The sequence below is a fragment of the Pseudovirgaria hyperparasitica genome, assembly GCF_010093815.1.
Source record: "Pseudovirgaria hyperparasitica strain CBS 121739 unplaced genomic scaffold EJ05scaffold_13, whole genome shotgun sequence".
NCBI lineage: Eukaryota > Fungi > Ascomycota > Dothideomycetes > Acrospermales > Acrospermaceae > Pseudovirgaria > Pseudovirgaria hyperparasitica.
In genome coordinates, this window is record NW_022985561.1 from 1143206 (window position 1) to 1166186 (window position 22981).

General features: G+C 48.1%; 7 protein-coding genes across 7 annotated transcripts; 3 read left to right on the forward strand and 4 right to left on the reverse strand.

Moving 5' to 3' along the window:
- Positions 1-18: 18 nt before the first annotated feature.
- Positions 19-4635, reverse strand: EJ05DRAFT_112919 (uncharacterized protein). The gene is made up of 2 exons (XM_033739004.1): positions 3915-4635; positions 19-3869 (listed from the first exon to the last, which is right to left on the reverse strand). Exons 1-2 carry the CDS (start codon positions 4485-4487, stop codon positions 294-296), a joined length of 4149 nt encoding a protein of 1382 aa, XP_033598157.1. The 5' UTR covers positions 4488-4635; the 3' UTR covers positions 19-293.
- Positions 4636-6653: 2018 nt separating this feature from the next.
- Positions 6654-8866, forward strand: EJ05DRAFT_503164 (GDPD-domain-containing protein; the record flags this gene model as incomplete). Its single annotated transcript, XM_033747382.1, has 7 exons — positions 6654-7509; positions 7561-7619; positions 7667-7751; positions 7827-7927; positions 7977-8256; positions 8304-8713; positions 8762-8866. 7 exons carry the CDS (start codon positions 6654-6656, stop codon positions 8864-8866), a joined length of 1896 nt encoding a protein of 631 aa, XP_033598158.1.
- Positions 8867-9905: 1039 nt separating this feature from the next.
- On the forward strand, positions 9906-12135 carry EJ05DRAFT_488432 (uncharacterized protein; the record flags this gene model as incomplete). The annotated part of the gene is made up of 3 exons (XM_033745711.1): positions 9906-9954; positions 10007-10928; positions 10980-12135. 3 exons carry the CDS (start codon positions 9906-9908, stop codon positions 12133-12135), a joined length of 2127 nt encoding a protein of 708 aa, XP_033598159.1.
- Positions 12136-13494: 1359 nt separating this feature from the next.
- EJ05DRAFT_540379 (uncharacterized protein) lies at positions 13495-14941 on the reverse strand. Its single transcript, XM_033749600.1, has 2 exons — positions 14809-14941; positions 13495-14696 (listed from the first exon to the last, which is right to left on the reverse strand). Exons 1-2 carry the CDS (start codon positions 14878-14880, stop codon positions 13665-13667), a joined length of 1104 nt encoding a protein of 367 aa, XP_033598160.1. The 5' UTR covers positions 14881-14941; the 3' UTR covers positions 13495-13664.
- A 719-nt stretch (positions 14942-15660) lies between these two features.
- EJ05DRAFT_478668 (uncharacterized protein) lies at positions 15661-16386 on the reverse strand. The gene has a single exon (XM_033744509.1). The coding sequence runs from the start codon at positions 16058-16060 to the stop codon at positions 15797-15799; it is 264 nt and encodes an 87-aa protein (XP_033598161.1). The 5' UTR covers positions 16061-16386; the 3' UTR covers positions 15661-15796.
- Positions 16387-18443: 2057 nt separating this feature from the next.
- On the forward strand, positions 18444-19984 carry EJ05DRAFT_513190 (RTA1 protein). The gene is made up of 3 exons (XM_033748409.1): positions 18444-19161; positions 19209-19661; positions 19715-19984. Exons 1-3 carry the CDS (start codon positions 18699-18701, stop codon positions 19759-19761), a joined length of 963 nt encoding a protein of 320 aa, XP_033598162.1. The 5' UTR covers positions 18444-18698; the 3' UTR covers positions 19762-19984.
- A 948-nt stretch (positions 19985-20932) lies between these two features.
- EJ05DRAFT_478670 (uncharacterized protein) lies at positions 20933-22960 on the reverse strand. Its single transcript, XM_033744510.1, has one exon. It carries the CDS (start codon positions 22759-22761, stop codon positions 21211-21213), a length of 1551 nt encoding a protein of 516 aa, XP_033598163.1. The 5' UTR covers positions 22762-22960; the 3' UTR covers positions 20933-21210.
- Positions 22961-22981: the final 21 nt, after the last annotated feature.

Below are 22981 nucleotides of genomic sequence, written 5' to 3' on the forward strand. Positions count from 1 at the left end.
CCTGTTCAAAAAAAAAAAAAACTGCTCCATACATCCAATGGGGGGGAGAAAATTGTTTAACCCGGCCTACACCCATCATCAATCAGTTTTGATTTTTTAATGAGGCCTATGAACTCCAATAGCGCCGTACCAGCAATACCATGGCGTCTCAATGATCACCAGAAAGAATCAAAATCCATAGATCCGCCCACCGCCTGATCAATGCAAAAGAGGACCGACCGTGTGTAGAATGAGCTTGATATGATATACAAGAAGTAATGATAATGGTAGTTATAGCGGATGGCTGGGGGAAATCAGACCACGACCTCACCAAGCACACGTCCTGGGATCTGTTGGTGAGTAGTAGACGCATTATCCAGTAGCGTGGTGAAATATTCGATAACAGTGCGGCGACAGAGGAATAGAACAAAAAGCGGAATCCAAATGCACCATAGATGCCAGTCCTTGTAGATCGGCTTTCTCTTTTGTTGGTGGACACTTCGCACACGCTGTTGCTCCTCTTTGGAGAGCGCCTTGCGGCCAATCTTGACTTCCAGGCGAGTCGGAACCGGTTCGACCACGATCGGCGTGGTTGCCGAAGATGAACTTTGAGCAACGGAAGTCGGGCTATCGAATATTGAGGCACACTTTCGATCAAGAATTGTTTCAGCTTGGGCCCGCATCGACGACTCTTCCTTCAAATCGTCGAGAGATGCTTTGGCTTGTTCGGGATATATCTCCTCATACGCTGGAGGCTGAGGCGAAGACGAGAACAGATCACGTAAATGGGATACGCTAAGCATAGCCGACGAGGTCACTGTTTTTTCGTCGTCGGATGGTGGTTCAGTTCGGGCCTGCGCACCATGAGGGACAAGTGAACTGATACGACGGACCATCGGATTTGCTTGATAGCCTTCTAGAGTGGGCATCGGAGGCAGTGCCGGTAGTTGGAAGTGTGGGAACCAATGGACATTTTGCTGTAGCTGCTGAAACGAGGCAGCGATCTGACCAAATGCTGCAGCTGCGGCTGCTGATGCTGCAAAGCCATGCTGGTCTGGGACCGGCTGTACGACTTGGGTCCGCTCTAGGACGTTGCTATTTCGGCGTGATCCAATCCAAGCCAATTCTCCAGATCTCGAATTGACCAGCGACAAATCAGCTTCGTCGTCGGCTTCCTCGTTGTCGGAGCTGTCAAAAGTATCCGCTTGTGAATTGAGACTGTTTTGGCTTGGTGACGCAGTTTCCCATACCGATTTCAGTGAAGTAATGCTGTTTGCTCGACTTCGCGGGACAGCTGCCCCAGCGCTGCGAGTGCGAGTATGATGCGGGAAGCGCCGAAGAGCAGCCTGAACCTCTGTAGAGCGTGTGAAATCAATAGCGAGGTAGCCTTTGAGGCTTCGTATCATTGGGTCTGCGCCACGCAGTATCAAGCGCCGTACAAGTTGCGGTTGGTTGTAGAGACTTGCCATCATTAGAGGTGTAAAGCCTCCGTTATCACGAACCTCCGGGTCGGCTCCACGCGCGAGAAGCGCAGCCACAAAGCGAGTGTAGCCCAAGGCACATCCAAGAGATATCATGGTGGCACCAGTCTTAGTTTGCATATTGTATTGAGGCGGTTCCGGGTTTTCGTCCAAGTCGAGAATGTCCAAGCAGCGAAGTAGCATATCCTCAGTGACCTTTCTTGACGCGAGCGAGGCCGCAGCACCCTGCATTTGGCGATAGCCGCCTTGCTGAGGCCCACCCATGAATGAAGGTCCCATTGAGGCATTGCTCTGATCAGCCATGTTGATAAGAAAGCTCTTAAAGTTATCCATATTGCCACATCGTTGTGACATAACATCCAGAGCAAGTTGGAAAAGTTGGTTTGATGAGTCGTCTTTGTATGTAAATATTATGTGGGAAGCAGTTGCTTGCGGAGGCTGATTCGGGGCAAGAATTCTGACAGGTACAGCCCCAGGCATGGCCGCAGGAGGTAACAAGCACACTAAAGTACTCTCTGACCACCATGTAGTGGTTGTAGCGGCATGGTCTCCAAACATGACCTCGAGATTGCGAGTGAAACCACTGCCCAGACAGGTCACCTCAATGCCTCCTGTCAAAGGGCCTTCCGCTGGTAATATCTTTCGAAGAGCGTGGGTATGTCTTGGTGCCTGCGAGATATCCATATTGTTCGGCAAACCTATGAGTGTGGTGTTCATGCTAGAGACAAAGTTGATGGGTTGCTGCTGTTGCTGCTGTTGCTGCTGTTGCTGCTGTTGCTGCTGCTGCTGCTGCTGTTGTTGTTGCTGATAAGTATTTAAGGGACCTCGTGTAGCCGAGACCGGACTTCCACTTCGGCTTTGACGTGCAGAATTCGGTACCGAGAAGAAGTGTTGAAGATTATCCCCACTTTGGTTTCGATGCCCTGGTGAGATGACTCCATGCATGCCGGGCGTAGCAGGACTATTGTCAATACCAGGTGCTATCGTCATTGGGTTCATGAAAGCAGACTCGGATTGTGGTATGAACGATGAGACTGGTGTGAAGCTAGCAGCTGTGGCGCTAGGAGGGCCACTTGTAACAAAATTCGATGAGCCCATACCCTGAATCTGTGTATTGATCTTAGGCGTCATCGTCAAACTGTTTGGTAGTCGATGATGGTGAGAGCCGCTTCCCTTCCGCCTCTTATTGGCACCTGATTGAGCGGTTGGCGAAGCTTGCCGCGACGCATTACGCGGTGTCATCGTAGCTGAGGTCGTACCAGATGGCATACCAGAACGAGAACCAATCCCAGGCCCAGGGGCGAAAAATGCAGGTTGCTGTTGTTGATGATGATGATGATGTTGTTGTTGGAAACCATTTCGCAGTGCTTGAAGATCGTTAGTAGAGTGATACTGTCGTTCATAAAAGCCTGGGTTGAGGTCCGTTGTTTGGAGCGGTTGAGGTGGCTGGTGAGTTTTGTGATCGTCGGTGATGAGAATTGGAGACGTGATAGACTGTGCAACCAACTGGTCATCGCTATCTGTCAAAGTGAAGATCACTTGGAAGCCCTGCTTTTCGCCCTGATGGCGACAATAACACGCAATTCTCATAGGTACCTCGATCATCAGAGCACCCTCTGGATACTGTAGATGTTCGTGCGAGCCTTCTTTCGGTTTCGGCGGCTGCCATTCCTTATACTCTTTCTCATTGAACACCACAATTCGTTCGCGTTCAAACTTATTCCATGTTTCCTCGTCATCTTGTTTCTTAACTCTCTTGCGTGCTGCACGTTTACGCTCTCGCGCGACACAATTCTCACATATCTGGACCTCGCCGCCATTTAGTGGTTTTGCTGGATCATTTGGATCGTCGTCAGGCACGTTCGCGGATGATGAACGCCTGCTTTGGCTTTCTTCTTTGACTGGAGAACATGCAGCACGCGCAGCCCTTCGCAAAACCATTTGTTCAACACCTGGCTTTATGAGAGCACTCGCGCACACTACACTTGTATGTAGTTCCAGTGTATCGGGTGCCTTGACCACCTCTTTGGCATAGTTCTTTGTCTTGGATATCGATTCACGAGGAAGATGGAGTTTTGTGATATGGGGAGGTAGAAGGCATGTTATCAGTCGGACAGAAATCTGTGTTTCCACCCGCGACTTGGTCTGTAGCGGGCGCGCTATGAATGTTACATTCCGTCGGAACGACGACCTGTCCGAGGAACTTGTCGGTGGAGATGCGATGGAATTGCTAGTCGAGGGAGAGACGTCCACAAAGTCGCTATGCCATGTGGGATTGATCGACGGAGGAGTATTCGAGGACATGCCCATAGCGAGTCCAGCTGGAGAGCCTTCGTTGCTCACAGTCATATTGGGAGAATGATCTCGGGAATCTGCTCCTATCAAGAACTGAGACTTCTTTGATGACTGCTGTATATATTAGCACGTATGGAAATGAAGTCTGCGTATACATACTGCGGCTTCATGCTGCTTGGGCTGGAAGCTCTTCTCAATCTTTGCTGGTGTGATTGTGTGATTTCCCACCATAGATCCGGAGTGCCCCGGGCTGTTGCGTGCACTGAAGATGTTTACGTGGTTCATATCGCGTCCAATCGTGTCGACGTCTGTCTCGGTAGACATGATTGGCGATTGATCGTTGAACAGGGTGTCGCTGGTCACGCCCCAACCGTTGGTCATGTCTACTGGAGAAAATATGGTTGAAGATTTGCGCTTCCGTTTGCCGGACGACTCGGAGGAGGAGTCTTGGTTTGAGCTGTCGGGTGAAGACGAAGAGACTGCGGATCGGGAATGGAATTGATTTACTTTGGACGAGTTCACCATCGGCCTCGTGTCGTGGGCCGAGTATCTGAGATCAGTGGGTGATGGTGCAGGAGGTGAAGCAAAACTGTCCAGCATTGCATTTGTGGTGAGAGTTGGATCTTCGTTTATCAAAGCGTCGTCAAACATAGAAAAGCTTGACTCGTCCCAGACAGGCATTTCCGTGTCAAAAGTTCTCGGACCGTCGAACAGGCTCTCGTTGTGATCCATGGTACGAGGGGTACGACTCTTATAAAGTACTTTGCTTCTTTACTGCCTGCAGATTAAGATGTTTAGCGAATTAAATTCGCCGCAGACACCAGCCACCGTGTACAAGAACGGTTATACAGGGTATATCGCGGATATATGATGCGGAGAAGTAGGCGGACGATCAACAAGGAAGCATGTCGACCGTTGACAATATAATTCCGGAGTTCACTTCTAGTATTCCAAGTGTATAGTGATATTGTCGTCGTGGAGGCGGGTAAGAGTTGACGTGCTCGTTAGCGATCAGGTGGGCGACGTGGTTCAAAGAGTGAAAGCGACGATCGGATGACCAGGAACGACGTAGGTCGCCCTTTGCGGCACAAAAGTCGAGAATTGATGAGGATTAGGCTTTAACGGATGTTGTCGCAGTCGTCTCTGGGGATGGGAGAGTGGTTGACGCGGGGAAGAGGACCCTGGGGATACGGTGAAGGACGACGTCTCACATACGGGAGGAGGGTTGGCGCAGGATAATGTCGATATCCAGGGCAGCGGCCAACCAGTGCCTTAGTGCCTGAGGCATACTGGTAGAACTATTACTACCAACTATCACTTTCACTGGCACTTTCATTTTCACATCCACTTTTACTTTTACTTTCACCATCACTCGAAGTCGTGGCCCTGACTGCAATACCCCTCCATCTCTTCCCTTTTCAGCCTTGACAGATAACGACCGAAGACTACTGTACCCTTAGCCTCCACGTCCGATCCTGGTCTTCAGTGTCAGGCTTCAACAGCACTAGTCCCCTTCCTCAAGCCATCTAGGTTTCGCCATATCAGTATCATGCACGGCTCCATTGCCTTATAGCGATAGACCCGACACTGGTTATTGCGCCTCCTTGCTACATCATTCCCGATATCTCCCGCCGGGTCCCTACGCGTCATGCAGGCTACCTTGATCCATCTCCATGCAATGTGCATGGCAGAATCGATTTATCAGAAGCATACCTTTGGACACGTTTTTCAATTCATTGCCATTGTATTGGCATATCGGGCATATCCTAGCTAGTGCCCAACGGTCGCGTTGCGGCGTCGACTGTATGTGCGCTTTCTGTAGAATATATAATAATCCCCGTCTAGCCACCTGCGGCTTCTGCCGAGCTTGTCCAAGATCTGTTAATTGGGCCTACATTATATGATGCCTACTCGGCAGTACGAACACCATTGCAATTACAGAGGTGTGACGCAGGCAGTAGACCTGGGTGAAATAAAAGTATCGTACTGTGGTCGAACGACGTCATATTAATCGTGGAGTCCCAACAGGTCGAGAGAGATTCCCAGCCTCATGGATAGAGTACTACACATCAAGGGTCTACTGATATCTAGCTTTTCGACACGAGTGTACCAGTATTTGTTCTCGACGATTGACTCGCAACCTCCTAGGACTCAACCTGATCCTTGGAGTCATTATCGTATGAAGTTCTACTGATCATGGATACAGACCAGAGGCATTTGATGTCTACAGAACCCAACGACCTATCAAAGAGTCCTACTCGATTGCACTTGCGCGAGTTTTATCACTGCGCTGTACGCTACTGCGAGCCTAATGCACACATCCAGATTGCGCAATGCGCAACCGCCACCCTTCCGAACATCGGGACGAGCCTCGTGCATCAACCTGACAAACCAGGAGTCGAGGACACGACTCTGGCTAGCCACGATGGATTGTGTCGCATTGTGGTCAGTCCGGAACTTGCTCTCACACAAGTTACCAGACTGAACGAGCCTATTCATCAGGACGTTGTACATCGAGCATAGAAAAGTTTCTACAGGTGACTAATGGCTGTATACGGTGACATAGAAAGGGCAAGCTAATCATATCAACACATGTTGTCCATTTCTAAAGAATCTCATTGGTCAGAGATTGCTGAGTAAATATGGAATACAACCAGGGTCCCGCTCTATTTCTGCGACTGCCGCATTTTGCTACCCTGCAACCACTTGCATCATCTATCCTCTGAACTTTCAAATGACCCGTCCAAGACCTCACAATGTAACGACTGCAGTAAACACGTAAATAAACGCAAACTTGAGAGCGACTTGAGTTTGCACACTCTGGAACTTCTTGAGCCAAGATCTACCGATCTTTCGCATCGGTAGTGGTCCTAGACATCGCTGCATAGTCGAACCACCATGCTGGGCGATCTCTACAGTGCCATAGATGCTGGGCATCTAACACACGTCAGGGAAGCTCTGCACGACCAGTCAACCTGGACACTTCTGAATACGACGCGAGACAAAGATGGCTATACTCCGCTGATATTAGCCTGCAAGAATGGAAACTCACGTATCGTTGACCTCGTCCTGGAGAGCGGTGCGAAGCAAGATGTTCTGGATCACGCCGGCTGGACGGCGCGCGAACATGCTGCCTTTCAAGGCCACCTTGAGGTTGCACGCCAGATGAAGAGTCTCGAAAAGGATAACTTCATGGCGGGACCAGCCAAGCCTACTGCTACCGAACAATACCGTAAATTCGCATTCGACCGAGACGATGCCCATATCGTATTAAACATTGGCATCACTCAGGTTAGCAAGGTCCAGCCAGTAATTGATCTAGCAGGTATCGACACAGAAAAAGATACAGCAGTTACGCTTGATATCTGTACCAATGAGAACCCCGAGGAGAAGTACCATGTCAAGCTCCCGTTGACTGGTGATCTTGTTGATAACACAATGATCTTTCCTGTCTCGAACTTGGCCAAGGCACGGCTCGTGTTTCGGATATTTCAAGATAGCCACAGTTTGGCGAAGGAAAGGCGATTGATTGGTTGTGGGACGGCACTGTTGTCTGACAAGGAGAATTGTTACGGTGTCAATAGGGAGAGCCTTGTTCGGGAACACATTGTGCCAATCATGAACACTTCAACATTTGAATGCATGGGCACCATCACTGTGACTTTCGTACTCGCGAAGCCGTACCCTCATCTGAAGTCACGACAATGGGATATCGTCCAGGCGCTCGAACCGCCACGACTTGTTGGCCATAGAGGTCTGTGATACACACAAATAACTTCAAAACTGGGCACTGATCACCCATAAGGCTTAGGGATGAATGATAACGGCATGGACCGTTTGCAGATTGGTGAGAATACTGTGCAGGTAATTGTAAGGAATGACAAATATGGAGTTGTGCTAATGACCTCCAGTCATTTATTTCTGCCGCGAAGCAAGGCGCTACGTTCGTTGAGGTGAGCATCCCGAAGCACGATCGCACCGGACAAACTAACACTTGTTGACCTACTCAGTTTGGTAATGCAACGCAATGGGAGTAATCGTCGGTTGCCTCGATACTGACACTGTCTGTAGATGTACAAGTGACGAGAGATCTGGTACCAATCCTGATGCACAATTATGCACTCAGTGAATCCGGCACAGATATTCCTGTTCATGAGCTCACCTTAGACCAAGTAGGTCAATTCGACGAAAGAGATTATGGGAATACTGAACGACACGTAGTTCATGCATATTAGCAAGCAGCAATCACTAGTAGGTGACTGCGTTCGGTCTGCACGCGATGTCGATAAGTTGCAGAACTATTCGCGCCGCGCTCGCTCAGAAAGCCGAACCCTGTCGGAAGACACCAGTGATGTCCAAAGGCGCATGGAATTCACTGTAGAATACATGCACAAAGGCTTTAAAGCGAATACTCGAGGCAGGTTTATTCAAGATACCTTTGCAACACTGGAACAGGCTATGCATGACGTACCTAAAGAAGTCGCATTCAACATCGAGATTAGTCTGTGTCCTCATAGATAGACAATACGACAAGCTTACTCAAGTTAGAATATCCGCGGCGTTTTGAGACCTTAGTACTGGATCTTGCCCCTGTCGTCCTCGAACTGAATACCTTCGTCGATGCAATCCTAGACGTGATAAACACATCTATAAAGAACAAGAACCGAAAGATCATCCTTTCATCTTTCACTCCAGACGTCTGCATCTTGCTCTCTCTAAAGCAGAAAGCATTTCCCATTTTCCTTATCAGTAATGTCAGACAGCCGATGGACGACAAAGAGTCTAGGTGCGCCAACATGCGCGTCGCTGTGAAGTTTGCTCAATGCTGGGGGTTGCAAGGAGTTGTATTTTTGGGAGAAATCTTCCTGCTGTGCCCGAGGCTCGTACACTGGATCAAGAATCGAGGGTTGATCGTTGGGAGCTATGGGTCGCAAAACAATGACCCCGCGAATGTTAAAGTAAGATCCAGGACCTCACGTAGAAGTTGGCTGACGGATATACTACAGGCGCAGTTGAAGGCGGGCGTGGATCTCATCTACACAGACCGTGTCGGGCTGAATGCAAAGGTATTGAGGGAAGAGTTTGGTATGGGCCAGCAGACCAAGATCTAATCTCTATCCTATTCGATCCCTGGTCGGCATCTAAGCAAGATGGCAATTGTCGAAACCTGCACCAATGAAGGAAACACCAACATAGAGATAGTCTCTTTTTGTCTCGCCAACTAATATAGTTGGGGTCTCACTGTTTAAAAGAACGAGGGGCCTAATGGCGTCAGGCAGCAGACACAGCCGGATATGAGTTCACCTCAGGCACCAAGGCTGTTTTGTCCTATCTATTAATTTGAATGCAAGTCTCGTCTCTTCCATTAAATATCATTACGTACCAATCCGGTCTTTATTCTTAGAGCACCGTTACATTTCGTGCAGGACAAATACGCATTTTCCTCAGGATCTCGCCAAGTCTAGAACCGTTCGAGGTCAAAGTGGCTGGCTTGCCCAGAGCAATCCGTATCCATGGATCGATTAGTCCGGCTAGCGACCAGGGCTACCAGGCTAGAACACCGATGGACCTCACGATCGGAGAAGACACCGAAGTTAGTGTGTGTGTCACGTATCAGTAATGAAGATATGCACAACTCCTACAGCCGGAATCGTTGAGACGGGTTGGCCTGTGGTCTGAATCTCCAAAGTCTTACGGACGGTGTGCGTGGACCGATTTCCAATATCCGCTCGCAATGCGAACGGCCAGATGCCAACGCGGACCACAGTTTCAGACGAGTATTCCTCGGCTGGATCGTATGCTTTTGGGCTTTGCGTCGCGCAATAAATCTGAGGGCTGCCTGTCAGCCAGTAAGAGCTCGGGAGAATTGGTGGCTTATGCAGGCTGAATGGAATCCGCAAATTTATGCAACTAGACTCAGCTGCGCACCGTATGATTCTCAAAATATACGAGGAAGGCTGGCACTCATTTCCAATTCTGAACGACCTATCGGCTATGCTTCGTGTCGTGGGTTACGATGCAAGGCTGAGCATGGTAGCCGCACTGATATATATGGACACTCGTAGACAAGCTCTTGATGCCTGCGTCGATTTTTCCCTTATCAGAAACCCGAGAAATAAGGTTTTCTAGAACCGCCCTCGCGCATCCGCAATGTCGAACAGTGTAGCGGATCTTCATTCTGGCTTCTGGACAAACTGGGGTTAAATACTTAAAATCCCTATATTGCGCCCACATACTAACATATTGAATAGAACAAGGCCCGATCTTCGGTCGCACTATCACTCTCGAGGCCAGCTATGCCAGCTTTCTTAGCAATTTTCTCGCTATCTTCATCACCTGGGCCGGGACCCACCTATGGACTATCATCTGTTATGTAGTAATGCAAAGCAGATCTAGCAAAGTGCCACGAGATGGCCTTCATCATCAAACACAAGTCCTCCTACGCAACTCGCCATCAGTCGGTGGAACAATCTGGGGCTTTATGAAGCAGGCACAAGCATGGAGAAGGAGCGAACATCATGCGGTTCGACGCACCATGCCGCTCGTCCTACTAGCTCTTGTTTATACAGGCGGCTTCACGGCGGCCGGTATCCTGTCCTCCAAAGTCTCTCAGCCTGGTTCCGAAGTCCTGCTTGAACCTGGGAAGTGCGGGTTTCCTTCCTACACTGGTGACGCAGTCGAAGAGTCGCTGCTCAGAGACAATTCCTTTGCACGAGAGGGCGCCATTTATGCCCGGAACTGTTTCCAAGATATTGGTCGTGATGGTCAAGAAGACAGACGATGTAATCAGTTCTCAGCTCCCAGGATCGGTGGCGACCCTGTTGTGGATAGCGATGCTTCTTGCCCATTTCCTGACAAGAGCGCTTGCAAAGTGCCTGCTATGAGTATCACAACCAACATACCGTCTGACGATCTGGGCATCAATGTCCCTCGTAGCGAACGAATGTGGTTCAAGAAAATTACGACTTGGAGTCCTCTTGACATGTCTAATTACGTTGGGGATGGTTGGGTCACTACGCCTGCAATCGGCGACCAGCTTGGCTTCTTGAAGAACGAGACTCGTCAGTACTACTACGTTGGCGATACATATATCAATAGCACCTTTACTTATGACTGGGTCTTCTATGCTCGAAGTCAGTACATGACAGACATAGTTGACCACTATAAAGTCTGGTGAGTTAACCTGGTGTTAGACCGAGTGCCTTCATATTAACGGAGACTCAGGACCGCCACTGCTTACGCAAATATTGCTCAGAACTTCACTCCTGTCGCAGGCCTTACTGCCCCAAACGCCGATATAACTTTCCTTGGAGTCCAAAGCGTTGTTACATATCTCGCACAAGTCAGCGATCCCCTATATCGGGCAAGCACCTACGACGAAGACCCGGTCCGTGGGAATGGCTATTATCCTGACGAAAAGCTCTCAATCCTGGGACTCACTGAGCAGTACCAACTGTGCACAGAAGATAAGCGTTGTGGAAACATCACTGGAGTCCTAGACGAAGGTATTTGGGACGGCCTCGGCCTGACCGACAATCAGTACGCCATTGCTCATCGCATGCGCAAAGCCGCTATGGACGGCAGCGCTACCTGGATCATCAGCGCACTCGGAAGTGATGCCCTTCTTGCGTCCGACTACCGTGCCTCCGATACCTCTTTCTACACGGTCGGCCTACCTGATGAACAGTGGAAGACAGACGTACATTATATGCACAACGTCTCGCTTGCAACAATGCAGCGGAGTGCAGTAGAATGGGCATCACATCCCCATCGCGAAGTCACGCCTGGCTCTAATATTTTCAGCGATTCACACATTGACGACCCTACGAAAACGACCGAACTACCATATGACAATAAAGCACTTGCCAGGTTATGTAGCCGTCAAAAGATTCGTAGCTACCGATATTCGTCCTTTTCTGTCTTCGGCGTGAGCATGATTCTTGGTATCGGCTCATTTATCATTCTGCTCAACTGTACACTCTCCGAGATAATACACTCTTGCCGCAAACACCGCCGGAGCCCTCGCGCACAGCAGAAACGCCAGGAGTGGATCGAGACAGAAGTGCTACAGCTTCACCGTATGGCCCTCGACGCCCGTGGGATCGGCCCGTGGAGGAGTCAAGAGAAGGCTGTACCGATGCCCTTAGATCCAAATCTCATGTGGGGCCCAGACGGGCGTGCGACGATTGTGAGGAGGAATTCGGACGCGACGCTAACACCGAGTGTGAACAGTCGCTGGTCACAGAACACTGCAGGGTATCAGAGGGTCGAGAAGGCGGATGTATATCAGTCTGGTGGATGGGTGCAACCGAGTCCACCAGCTCCAGTGGACACTATGTATCAGCCTTATGATTCGGGCTATAGGCCGTACCACGGGTGAATTCCTTATAGAACTATGTAATTCTGATGTAATTAATCACACATGACTTGGGCGAAAACTATGTCTCGCATATAGAAGAGACAAATGGCCCACTACTGTCTCTCATCGCAGTATTTCCCAAGTGATTCGGCTAAAGCGATATAATGTACCAACGGCAACGCTTTCCGTACCAGCTCATGAGCAGAGATGGGCATATACAATCCGAATCTGTGCAATCTCAATCTGGGCCAAAATTTTAATAGAGAATACAAGCTCAATCCACGCCTCAAAATGATTGCCAAGACGGTACAATCTCAATCCGATTTGTCAGATTGATTGTGTTAGATTGAATAAAGTGGGATATATACCTATATATAGCCGCGGGCCCTATCTTGGGCCATATTCAGGCATCATTTCTGCCTAAGGCTACTATATTAGAGCCTAAGGCTAAAGTACAGGCCTTAGGCAGATATGATGCCTGAATATGGCCTAAGATAGGGCCCCGGGCTATATATAGGTATATACCCTACTTTATTCAATCTAACACAATCAATCTCAATCCCTTGGTATAGATTCCAAGCTTAATCCGTACTTTTAGAGTGACTAATCATACAATCCTAATCTAGGACCTTGGATTGTATCCGATTGTATATGCTCACGTCTGCTCATGAGTGAGCGAAAGCACTACCAATTCAAGCTTCCACGGCATCGATTAGTGCTAACATTAATACATACCATGTCGTTCAACTACAGACAGATCAGTACATATTTCAAGATTCATTAGTTCCTTCCATTCATTTTTCATGTTGACCAGCAGAAGACCTTAGGCGCATTTATGAGGCGATTTCGTCGCATATCATCTACTTCGAACAAATGTTTGGCCGCTTTCCCGAGATGTCACGGAGACTGCATTCCTACACAGGTGCACTATAGATACTGATGTGTGTATACGTGATGATAAGGCGACATATTATTAGCTACAACCTTGGAATGACGGAATATGCTGAAGTCTCTCATACGATGGTACTTATAGTAGTAATGGATATCTTTTTTGAAGCAAAATTCTTAATTAGTTATTTCATGGGAGTTTATTTTACTTCAGCTGAGACTATCTAGAGCTTGCCAGGGTAGGAACAGGACTTGGACTCTCATAATCATAAACTATAGCTTAGCTAGACATACTTTATAGGACTAGTTCAAAGAGACTATTACACAAAGACACTGAGTCATAGTCTCCATAGTCTTTTGAAATCAACACAATTGAGTTTCGTGGAATTTCTACTATATACGTTTGACTAGCTAGATGATTAACTTATAAACACTACTATAAGCCAATAGTAATATGGTTCCAGAGTAATTCAAAGGGTATAAGACTAATTAGTCATCATATATGTGATCTCTACTTCTTACTTGATGAAAACGGGTTTGTGAGATGGAGAATTGCTCGACCTAGGCCGGCAGGGTTCCATGAAAGTTGAAGAGATTACAGTTGAACTTTCTGCGCTTGATTCCGACAGCATGTTCGTACCTGGCTAAGCGTAGGCGAATGTTCAGAAGTTGAAGTCTCCATCAAGGAGTGACGCGATACATGTCCTTGGCCATACCGTCCATTCAGTCCACTCTTCGTCTATACTATGCAATATATCGCACAGACTTTCAATCAGACGTATGCCCACATCTTTAGCCCACCAACGATTATGAAGCTTGAGAAGCATCACTCCATAATGAGCCCAAATAAGCTGGCTCATCGGATCTCCTTCGCGGAACAGGTCAACCAGCCTTTCATCGACCTGTATCGGCCATTCGAAGATGGGAGCATAGTGATTCCCAAGTGCATGCTGCATAAGATGTTCTAGATATGCGACACTACTTTCATAGACCTGTCGGCGCTTGACAGAGACCAGTTTAGCAATCTGTGATATGCGAGTGCGCAGGCGGTTCATTGCTTCTTTGGCCTGCTCGCTGTAGTGTGTGGCGTCACCTACGCTTGGCTTGAGAATATGTCCTATTAAACCACTAGACAGGGGCTCTGGAGCATTATGTATGATACTGGCCGAGCCACAAAGAAGCGTGCGTACAGACAAAGAGGCTTCTGGAGGTGGATCTCCTGAGTCTTTAGACAATGCTAATGCTATCACGGTGATGAAGCCCGAAAAGATCAGTGCGGCATTGGCATTATGCGAAGAGATTTGCTGTAGTGCTTCCCGAAAATTAGCTAAACCCCAATCTTGGTAGTTAAGGGCAAGCTCTCTATACGAGTCAGATGCCTCGTGAATGTGATCGGCATGGTGGAGACACGCAATAGCAAGTAAGCCGTCTAACAAAAAATCGTGTTTGACCGCTTCGCGCGGAATGAGCGTTCTCCACGTTTCCAAGTCGTCTGGCGACTCTGATAGACTTGTGTAGACCTCGGTTGAGAACCAGTGCATGAGATAGAGCTCCTGACCTCGCGGCGGCCTTTGGTGACTGGTGTTGTCAAGATTGTCTGTGGGAGTCGCAAGCGGAGGACTTTCGGTGGAGTCGAATGTACAGATCTCTCTTCGCTTCTTGCATCGTAGACACACGGGCTTTTCTTCGCCACACTTCCTTCAGTTAGTGCCGGTGTCATCTCACGCATACATGGCTGTTCATCCATTCGTATAGCGTTGGGGTTCGCCTGACCCCTCGGATGGATGAGTCAGGATCACAGCGTACCTTGACCCTTCGTCGTTTGCACTGAATGCAACCGGTGTGTGACTTCGTATGAAATTTGCGAGGTGGTGGCATGCCCTCGTCAAAGCCGAAGCAAGCGAGCGAGATAGAGTTTGTTGAGGATGAACAATTATGAAATGAGGGCCGGGTCGACTATTTTGAATCCTAGATTTAACGAGAAACGAGCTCATCCATGTGATCCGTGCACCTGAACGAGACTTAAACGAGGCAGCGCGAGCGATACCGAGACCGTTATGCGAGTCCTAAGTAAGTGGAACCGGTCATCACATGCACAAATATACCATGGTGAGGACTTAGTTCTCTCAATTAGCATATTGCATCAAACTATAGCGCTATGCGAGAATACAGCCTCCCGCAGAGCTTCAACGAGCTGTCATATAAACGAGGTTCTTACGAGACGAGATACAATTTACAAGGTGCATATCAGCGCAAAATCCTTACAGTATGAGTTTCGAATTCGAATGACATATAGTGCTATATATAAAGTAATAGCACTCAAGCTTTCCTCTGGTATCACATTTGCAGCTAATAGTCTGCTATTATGATTATGAGGCTAATGCCATGTATTAGACATGAAATCATGATTATATAGTGCTGACCACAGGGTTCTTGTTCCGCGACCGACAAGGAAGATTCAGATGCAAGGAAGTCTTGATGCTAATAGAACTCTGTCGCGAAGAGAGGTTGATTGGCTGGTTTTCAGTTTCGGATCACATATGGACATATGTGTATGATTAATCTTATCCAACCATCTCATATAGACCCCGATTCATTGGAAGGATCCAGATCCATGTTTCTAAACCACGAATGTCTAGAGGCTTAATTATCATGATTCTTGTGTATAGTAGATAGAGAGACACATTTCACTAAGATTATGGGTGAAAATTTTACAGAAGATACGACTTGAGCAGCGTGGATACGAGTGCCTATCGATTTCAGCGTTCATGTTGGCTGACAACACAGCTCGTCCTCACTTGGAGTGTGGATTCCCCGTCCCACTGCGGCCGACACTACTTGTAGAGGATTGATATATTCCAGAGTATCCTTCCACATATTCTCCCAATTCCTGGAACACGATCTGTGCTAGTTTCGCATCCTTGTAGAGCGTAATACCGTGAGTGTTTTTGACTTCTAACATGGCCCCCATTGCGCCTTGATAGCCCGCATCAACTACACCGGCATGGACCTTAGCACCAGACCTCCACAGAGATGACCTAGAGAAGATCGTAGCCATGTAGTTCCGTGGAATGGATACCGTCTCATTGAAGTCGACCAGGTAGGTGCCTGGCTTCAGAAAAATTGCTTCGCCATTATTGAAAGGGAGATTAGAAGTCTTAGCTGCTTCGCGTCTAGCATTACTGAAATCGATCGTAGCAGAAGATTCCCAGCTGTGGACCAAGCGTAGTGTGAGGTCAACGCCACATGGCTGCTGCTGAGTTGCGTGACGGATATTCTGAATCAGGTTTCGCAGTATGACCTGAGCTCCACCGAGGATCATTTTGAGCCACGAGAGATGTTGGTTGACGACGAGATTCTGGAGGGTGAAAGCGGAAGTTTGTATAGCGGAGGATAATTAGGATGAGTACACAGTACTACAGTATAATTCAAACAAGAAGCCACGCTAGATCTAATCAGGTTAGCTGATTGGATGTGATACGGGCCGATCATTGGCCATATTTTCGCCCATGGGATCTCCGCTGTAAGCCAAGGCTCCTGATTTTCGAGCCTAGCTGTGACTCGCGTCTGAAAAGCAGGCGATATTTTGAACGAAGGTCGAAAGTATACCATGATGCTTGTTTTTAGACTCTGCTCAATGGTGACGTTGCTGCTGACAGGCATTGAACGAACACAAACAGGACGAAAACTTTTGCAGAATTCCGGAGCTATGCCCGAAGAACTTGTTTGTTGTTGCAGGATATTCCCACATATAGCTGTATCAAGAGCCGAAGATTCTGCTCGCTTGCAAACAAGTGAGCTCTCCAGAAGGCTTCTCTTCGAAGTGCGTTCAGTTATGCAACATTCGAGTGTTGCCAGATTGTTAATTTCCCTTTCATTCTGGACGATAGATGATGACTCACAGGAGGACGCAAGACTAGAGACTGAAGACGAAGTAGCTTGCCAGAGAGGATCAAAGTCGAACCGGTTATCTTGGTCTTGAACTGATGACATGGCCGAGTAATTGAGATCTTGCATAGATTGGTATGACTGCACCCCTATAGGGAAGGAACTACATGTTCCTCCACGGGAGATTCCTCTAATGGTCGTGGCTGTACAATTCCATAGCGATCCCTCTCCAGTAGGTGGATTCGAAAGCGAACTGGGCGAACGCCTCTGAGAAGAAGTCCGCTGGCATAGGGATCAATCCATCCTGATTCAATGTCCACAGATTCTCTAGGTCATCGTCTCTCGGTACGGACCTAATTCTATCTTGCTCGAAATCTTTCATCGGCTGGATTCTTGCTTCGTTAAGGGTCTTTCCTCGACCACAAAGTATAGCAATTCAATGCCTGTTGATTAGGACACGGTTCAATCGTAGGAACGAATGTCGTCTCAAAATCGGGAAAGTCGACAGCGCAAGTGCGGATCAGGCGCGTTTGGGCTTGACCTACTTTATCCCAACGACAATACTGCACGACCTCCTTGGACCATAGCGCGACAATAACAGCTAGATTGCGATCTCGAGTCCTCGACAAATGTCGATAGAGAAGGCCCGTTCTTCGGTTGACCATCGTAAGACTCTGCAGGTCGACGAGAAAGGAGCCGATATATCCGTCGTTTTCCTAGAACCTAACACACTTGTGCACGTCCACTGTTCTCATCCCATATTCTCTTTCCATATTCCCTTCTAGAGGTCGAGAGATATAATGGACCTCTAACTAGGACGGGTAAGCACGGGTGTATGAGAATGGGAAACGCTAAGAAAGTCAAGTTCCAGAATGACTTCGGATGTGATCCGTGCGTAGGATTGAACGAGATATATCCGAGACGACCCGGGTAACAGCGAGATCACTTATAACGCGATAGGTACCTAGTGCAAGTCCGTTAGAGGACTAAAAGCCACCGGATGGACAGTAACCTACTTGTCCTAATCGAGCCACTGTCGTCACAGAATCAAGCACAGCCACAGCTCCCAACTGAGCGTAGGGCTAACCATTGCTAGGAACCTGAGAATCTGTCATTCTTAGCACTTGAGTATGCTCATACCTTTTCCCCATTAACTTTATTCAATTACATTACCTTCATATAGAGTCATAGACACATCATAGCCTCTCATCTAAATCAAGGAATTCTTAACGAACTCAAAGGGACGAAAGGACGAGTCAGGATAGATGTTAAGATCCTGATCATCAGGCTCAAGACAAGTGTTGAACAGGTTCTGGGGAAGTAATGACAGACTTTGGGCTACTGAGTGACGCATTCACGATGGCATGCACAGATATTTCACTAATTTTCAAGAGTCTGTCCGCAGCGACATGTAGTAAGTACCTTGACATCATGCGTTATGTCTGAAAGCGAGGTTTTTGCGAGATGGTTCGCATTATACGAGGGCGCATGTCAGCGGGACCTCCTCGCAACACGTTTCGGGCCCGAACAACACCAACATACAGCGTTCGATTACTGAGAAGATGCAAGGTTTGATCCTTTGCGAGTTTTTGTGGCTGAGGGATCAACGTCACCCTCGTCGAGCCAATGCTATATCTTAGACGTGAATTCTCAATTAACGACCTTGTAATCTCATCAGTGAATACCTTCAACTACAGCACAAACATCTCTAGGCGCCTTATTTATAAGACTTGTGACATCTTCTTATCCTTATTCTGCGTCGAAAGCTACAAGATCTCCCACGTCACGAAAGCACAGCAGCAGTCGATATGCCAGTCCTTCATATATTCTCCAGGCAAACAACCAATCCATCCGACCAGTCCTGTTCAGAAGATGCACGACCTCAAATCTACGGCTACGAGCCGAACGAGTTCGCTGCGTATCTTTTCCTCGTCCTATTCTCCATCAGCACTCTGATCCACTTACTGCAAGTGCTGAAAACACGCACGTGGTTTTGGATCGCATTCATTCTGGGTGGTGTCCTCGAGATTATCGGATTCGCCGGTCGCGTCATTGGGGTCACTCAGACACCCTGTTACACGATAACTGTCTACATCGTGATGACGCTCGGCACGCTGCTGGCTCCGACGCTATTCGCGGCGTCGATATATATGGAATTCAGCCGTATTGCCGTTCTAGCACGAGGGGAGCATCTTTCGATTGTACGGCCGAGCTGGGTCACGAAAATATTTGTCTTTGGCGACATCCTTTCGTTCATATTTCAGGCTGCAGGTAAGGCGCTTAACAACATTTCATTGCCCGAGCTGACGAGTACCCAGGTGGTGGTCTGCGCTCGAGTGAAAATGCAGACACAGCAGATATCGGCAACACAGTCATCATCATCGGCCTGTGGATCCAGATCGTCTTCTTCGGGCTTTTCATGATCAACAGTATCATCTGGTGGACCAGGATGAAAACCAGACCGTCATCTCTCGCGCGTGATGTGCCATGGCAGAAGCATCTGATCGTCCTCTTCGTCGCGTCCTTTTTGATCTTGGTCCGCTCTGTTTTCCGTGTCATCGAGTACATGGAAGGCAGGGGCGGATACCTCATTACGCACGAAGTGTTCTTCTACTGCTTCGACATCGCGCTGATGTTCCTGCTCATGGCTGGCTTCCATTACTGGCACCCTTCCGAGATCATTGCCTTGAATGCGGGTGGCAAGTATATAAGGCTGTGGAAGACGCATGATGTGAAGAAATATAGAGAAGGGCATTCGATGAGTTCAGCAGGTGAGTCATCCCAGGCTCCCTCACATGGATCATTTGTCTGATAAAAAGACTAGACCAGCCTCCGAGCTACGACACGGACTATGTCTCACGACAGTGTTAGTCCGCGCGATATGTAAGAAGGATGAACATGGCAAGAACCTCAATTTGAGACCGCGGGGAACGTATCTTATAGATGTAGATTGTATAGCAAGAATCTTGCACATGGTCTTGTGCCATGCGAGGAAAGACGTAGAGGTAGAAGGCGGCAATTCCTTCCATTTAGTAGATACGATTTAGGACGGTATTATAGTACGAAAGCGATGTTGTTATTCATTAATGGTGGTTATCAAATGCACACGATAGACATGATTGGTTACAACTGGCGGACATAGAGGTCTTGCTGAACTTACCCCTGAGCCGATGACATGAGTGCTATTCTTGAGCACAGCTGGCATTTAAATTGTGTTATCCTTGGGGGAAACCCAATTTAGTACGCTCAAGCCTATCATTGTCATACTTATTCCTGAAGCAAGCCAGCGATATGATCACTGGTTGCTTTGGGGGTGGTGTGAGCTTCAAGGGTGGTGTGAGGCATCATTTTGACCATCTCATCATGTTCCAGACAAACATCTTCGCGTAAATAAGAAGAAGGATGCTAGGAGCTGGGACAAACTGTCGCATATGCCAGAGAGATACAAGAAGACAATCATCACCCATGTTGTTTTGGTCTTGTATATATTATGATAGAAACAATACTAACACTATTGGAATAACTTGTTCACTCTCGAGTCAACCAGTCTTCTCGATCCTCAAACATCTTGTACTACTATATATTCAAGCAGTCCTCAAAACAGCTCATTTCGGCTCTATTCTATAAAGCTCCATCATTCACCTACACTACAGTCTGATTGTCATAGATGATATACGAATAGTGACATTCTTCTCAGACAGACCAAGGTCTACCTATCTTGCATAAAAAGTAGAGGGCACACTTTTTGTAAAGAAATATCTGAATTTGAAAGCAAATTCAAAAGCGTAGGGGTATCGAGAAGAAACGCTAAACGAATGAATGAGACTACTACGTAAACTAACAACAAAGACATGCTGGGGGAAATCCTAGTCGAGGTGGTCACATGGCAAATCGTCAAATTCGACATATGTTCATTTCATGGTTCGAGTAATAGTCTGAGTTGCAGAATGATATAGTTCAGCGAAAGTGGAAACAGCCCTAGCAATGATGGCATGTTGATTTGTTGTAAGTCTATGGATTCACGCGTGAGTTACCAGTCATTGGGTGTCGATGAACAGAGTTTGAGTATGGATGTTCGATGTTGAGCAGTCACTTGTAGCCTTCCCTATGCGATCTTGGTCGATCAAGAGTAATTATCCCTTCAGATTATTTACCCTCCACCAGGTGGCTATATTGGGCTCTCGTATGTCAGGTATGATAAACAAAAGGAAAACCGATTCGTCCAAGATTCCCTCACAAATACTCCAATATACAACTTCCATTATATCAGACAGCCATCCCACCATACCAACCAATTCATCGTCTAACATCGCTCACGCGTCACCTCCTTTTGGTAACACCAGTGACAACTAATGTTCCACTCCCAATCTCCACCTTCCATCCTTCTCTCACAAGCATGGCACCTACAGCAGGCCCCAACTTGCCCCTCCCTCCCTGACTGTGACTACCCTTCCCCGTGATCACGCGAAAACCACTTCCAACCCCGGGCCTCTCCCCTCGGCCATATTTTGTATCTCCAAGCTCGTGCCACCAGCTCGTAACCTTCTCGCGAGTGATCCGAGTCGCATCTTTAACACTCACGCCATGCAGGTCCAGCGATGTAGGCGTTGACTGAGTCGCCACCAACGAATCTGCATCTGCGGAACGGGCTGCTTTGAAGGCAGAGTCGTAATCGCGGCCGACTTGTCCGTAGTATCCAGCAGCGGCGCGCATTAGGGGATCGGAGCGGCCCTTGCGCCATGCTGAGCTGGCAGATTGGAAGGCCGCTGAGCGTGCGGAGCCGAGCGAGGATGTGCTTTGATTTGTTGTGCGCGAGGAGCCGGACGATGGTGAGAGAGGTGTGGTGGCTTCTGAGAGGTCGATGGGCGCGTAGTGCTGGACGATTTGGATACCGCCTGTGGGAGGGGTTGAAGGGCGAGTTAGAGCTTTTGCGAGTTCGTGGGCGGCGGCGGTGGAAGGATGGGTAAGCCTGATCAGCGCTATGGCATGATATATAGTGATGGTTTGGAATTCGTCGACCAGCTCGAGAGCAGATTCCAGGCCAGGAGCGGTGTTGATGTTATCTTCAGCATGGACTTTGGTGTTGGCCTCAAGGAGGGCCTGTATAGTTGCTGGCACTGACGCGCCGGCTTGATGATATGCTGATGAGACAGTAGTTCGTGATAGATTCGTGCGTGTCGAGATAAATCCTATAGCATCCAAGCCGGTCTCCCACTTGTTTGAGCGTGTTGCCTCCGAGGCTGTAGGTGATGCATCTGCGCTTGGACCTAAGTATTGATTTCCTCGGCGAGCCTTCTTTCCCTTCTTCTTCCTTCTCCGCACTTGCATATCGTCATCATCGAAGAATGCATCAACGCTTTTGGTTGCGACCTGTTCATCGCCAGTAGTACCCTCAAAGTAAACTTGGTTCAACAGCTCATCCGTAGCTCTCTCAAAGTTGTTTCCACACTTCTTTAACGTGTAAGAGATTTTTGATATATTTAGAGTAGGGAAAGTTTCACTTAGACGGGCCTCCTTCGTAGACGTATCGAATTGTTCGAATTCGCCAAAGAAGTTAGCCCTCTCGTGTTCTGGTGTTCCATCAGATGACGAGACTCCGCTGGAAATTGTCGTGATTCCACTCTCTGTGGATGCACCGCCTGGGTCCGACAGTGTGTACTCTGTTGTATGCCTTAGCGTTGCACTTCCGGACGCGTCGAAGTCTAGATATTGCTCCGCTAGTGCATTAGCCTTGATAGGTTCTAGCACTTCGCGTGCCTGCTTCAATATTTGCTCTTCGCTTCCTTCGAAGTCATGGTATATGGCGTACACTAATGCAGGCTCGAGTGGAGGGCAAAATTCGGTCTCGAGTACCGATAACGGATCGGCCATTTGGGGGTTGCTGTTGAGATGTTCGCACGTTAGGTGGAAGGTGGTACATGCTCGGGGTGCGTGTTGTGCTGTTATGAGAGACCGTGAGTACTGTACCACGTCCGTTAGAGCGACGTTCGGAATGCACAGGATGTAGAAGAAAAGTTGGGTTTAAGTGTCTTAAAGTTCGGAAGTCGAGGGCTGTAGTTGTATGGTTATATGACGCACTTGTTTGTGACTG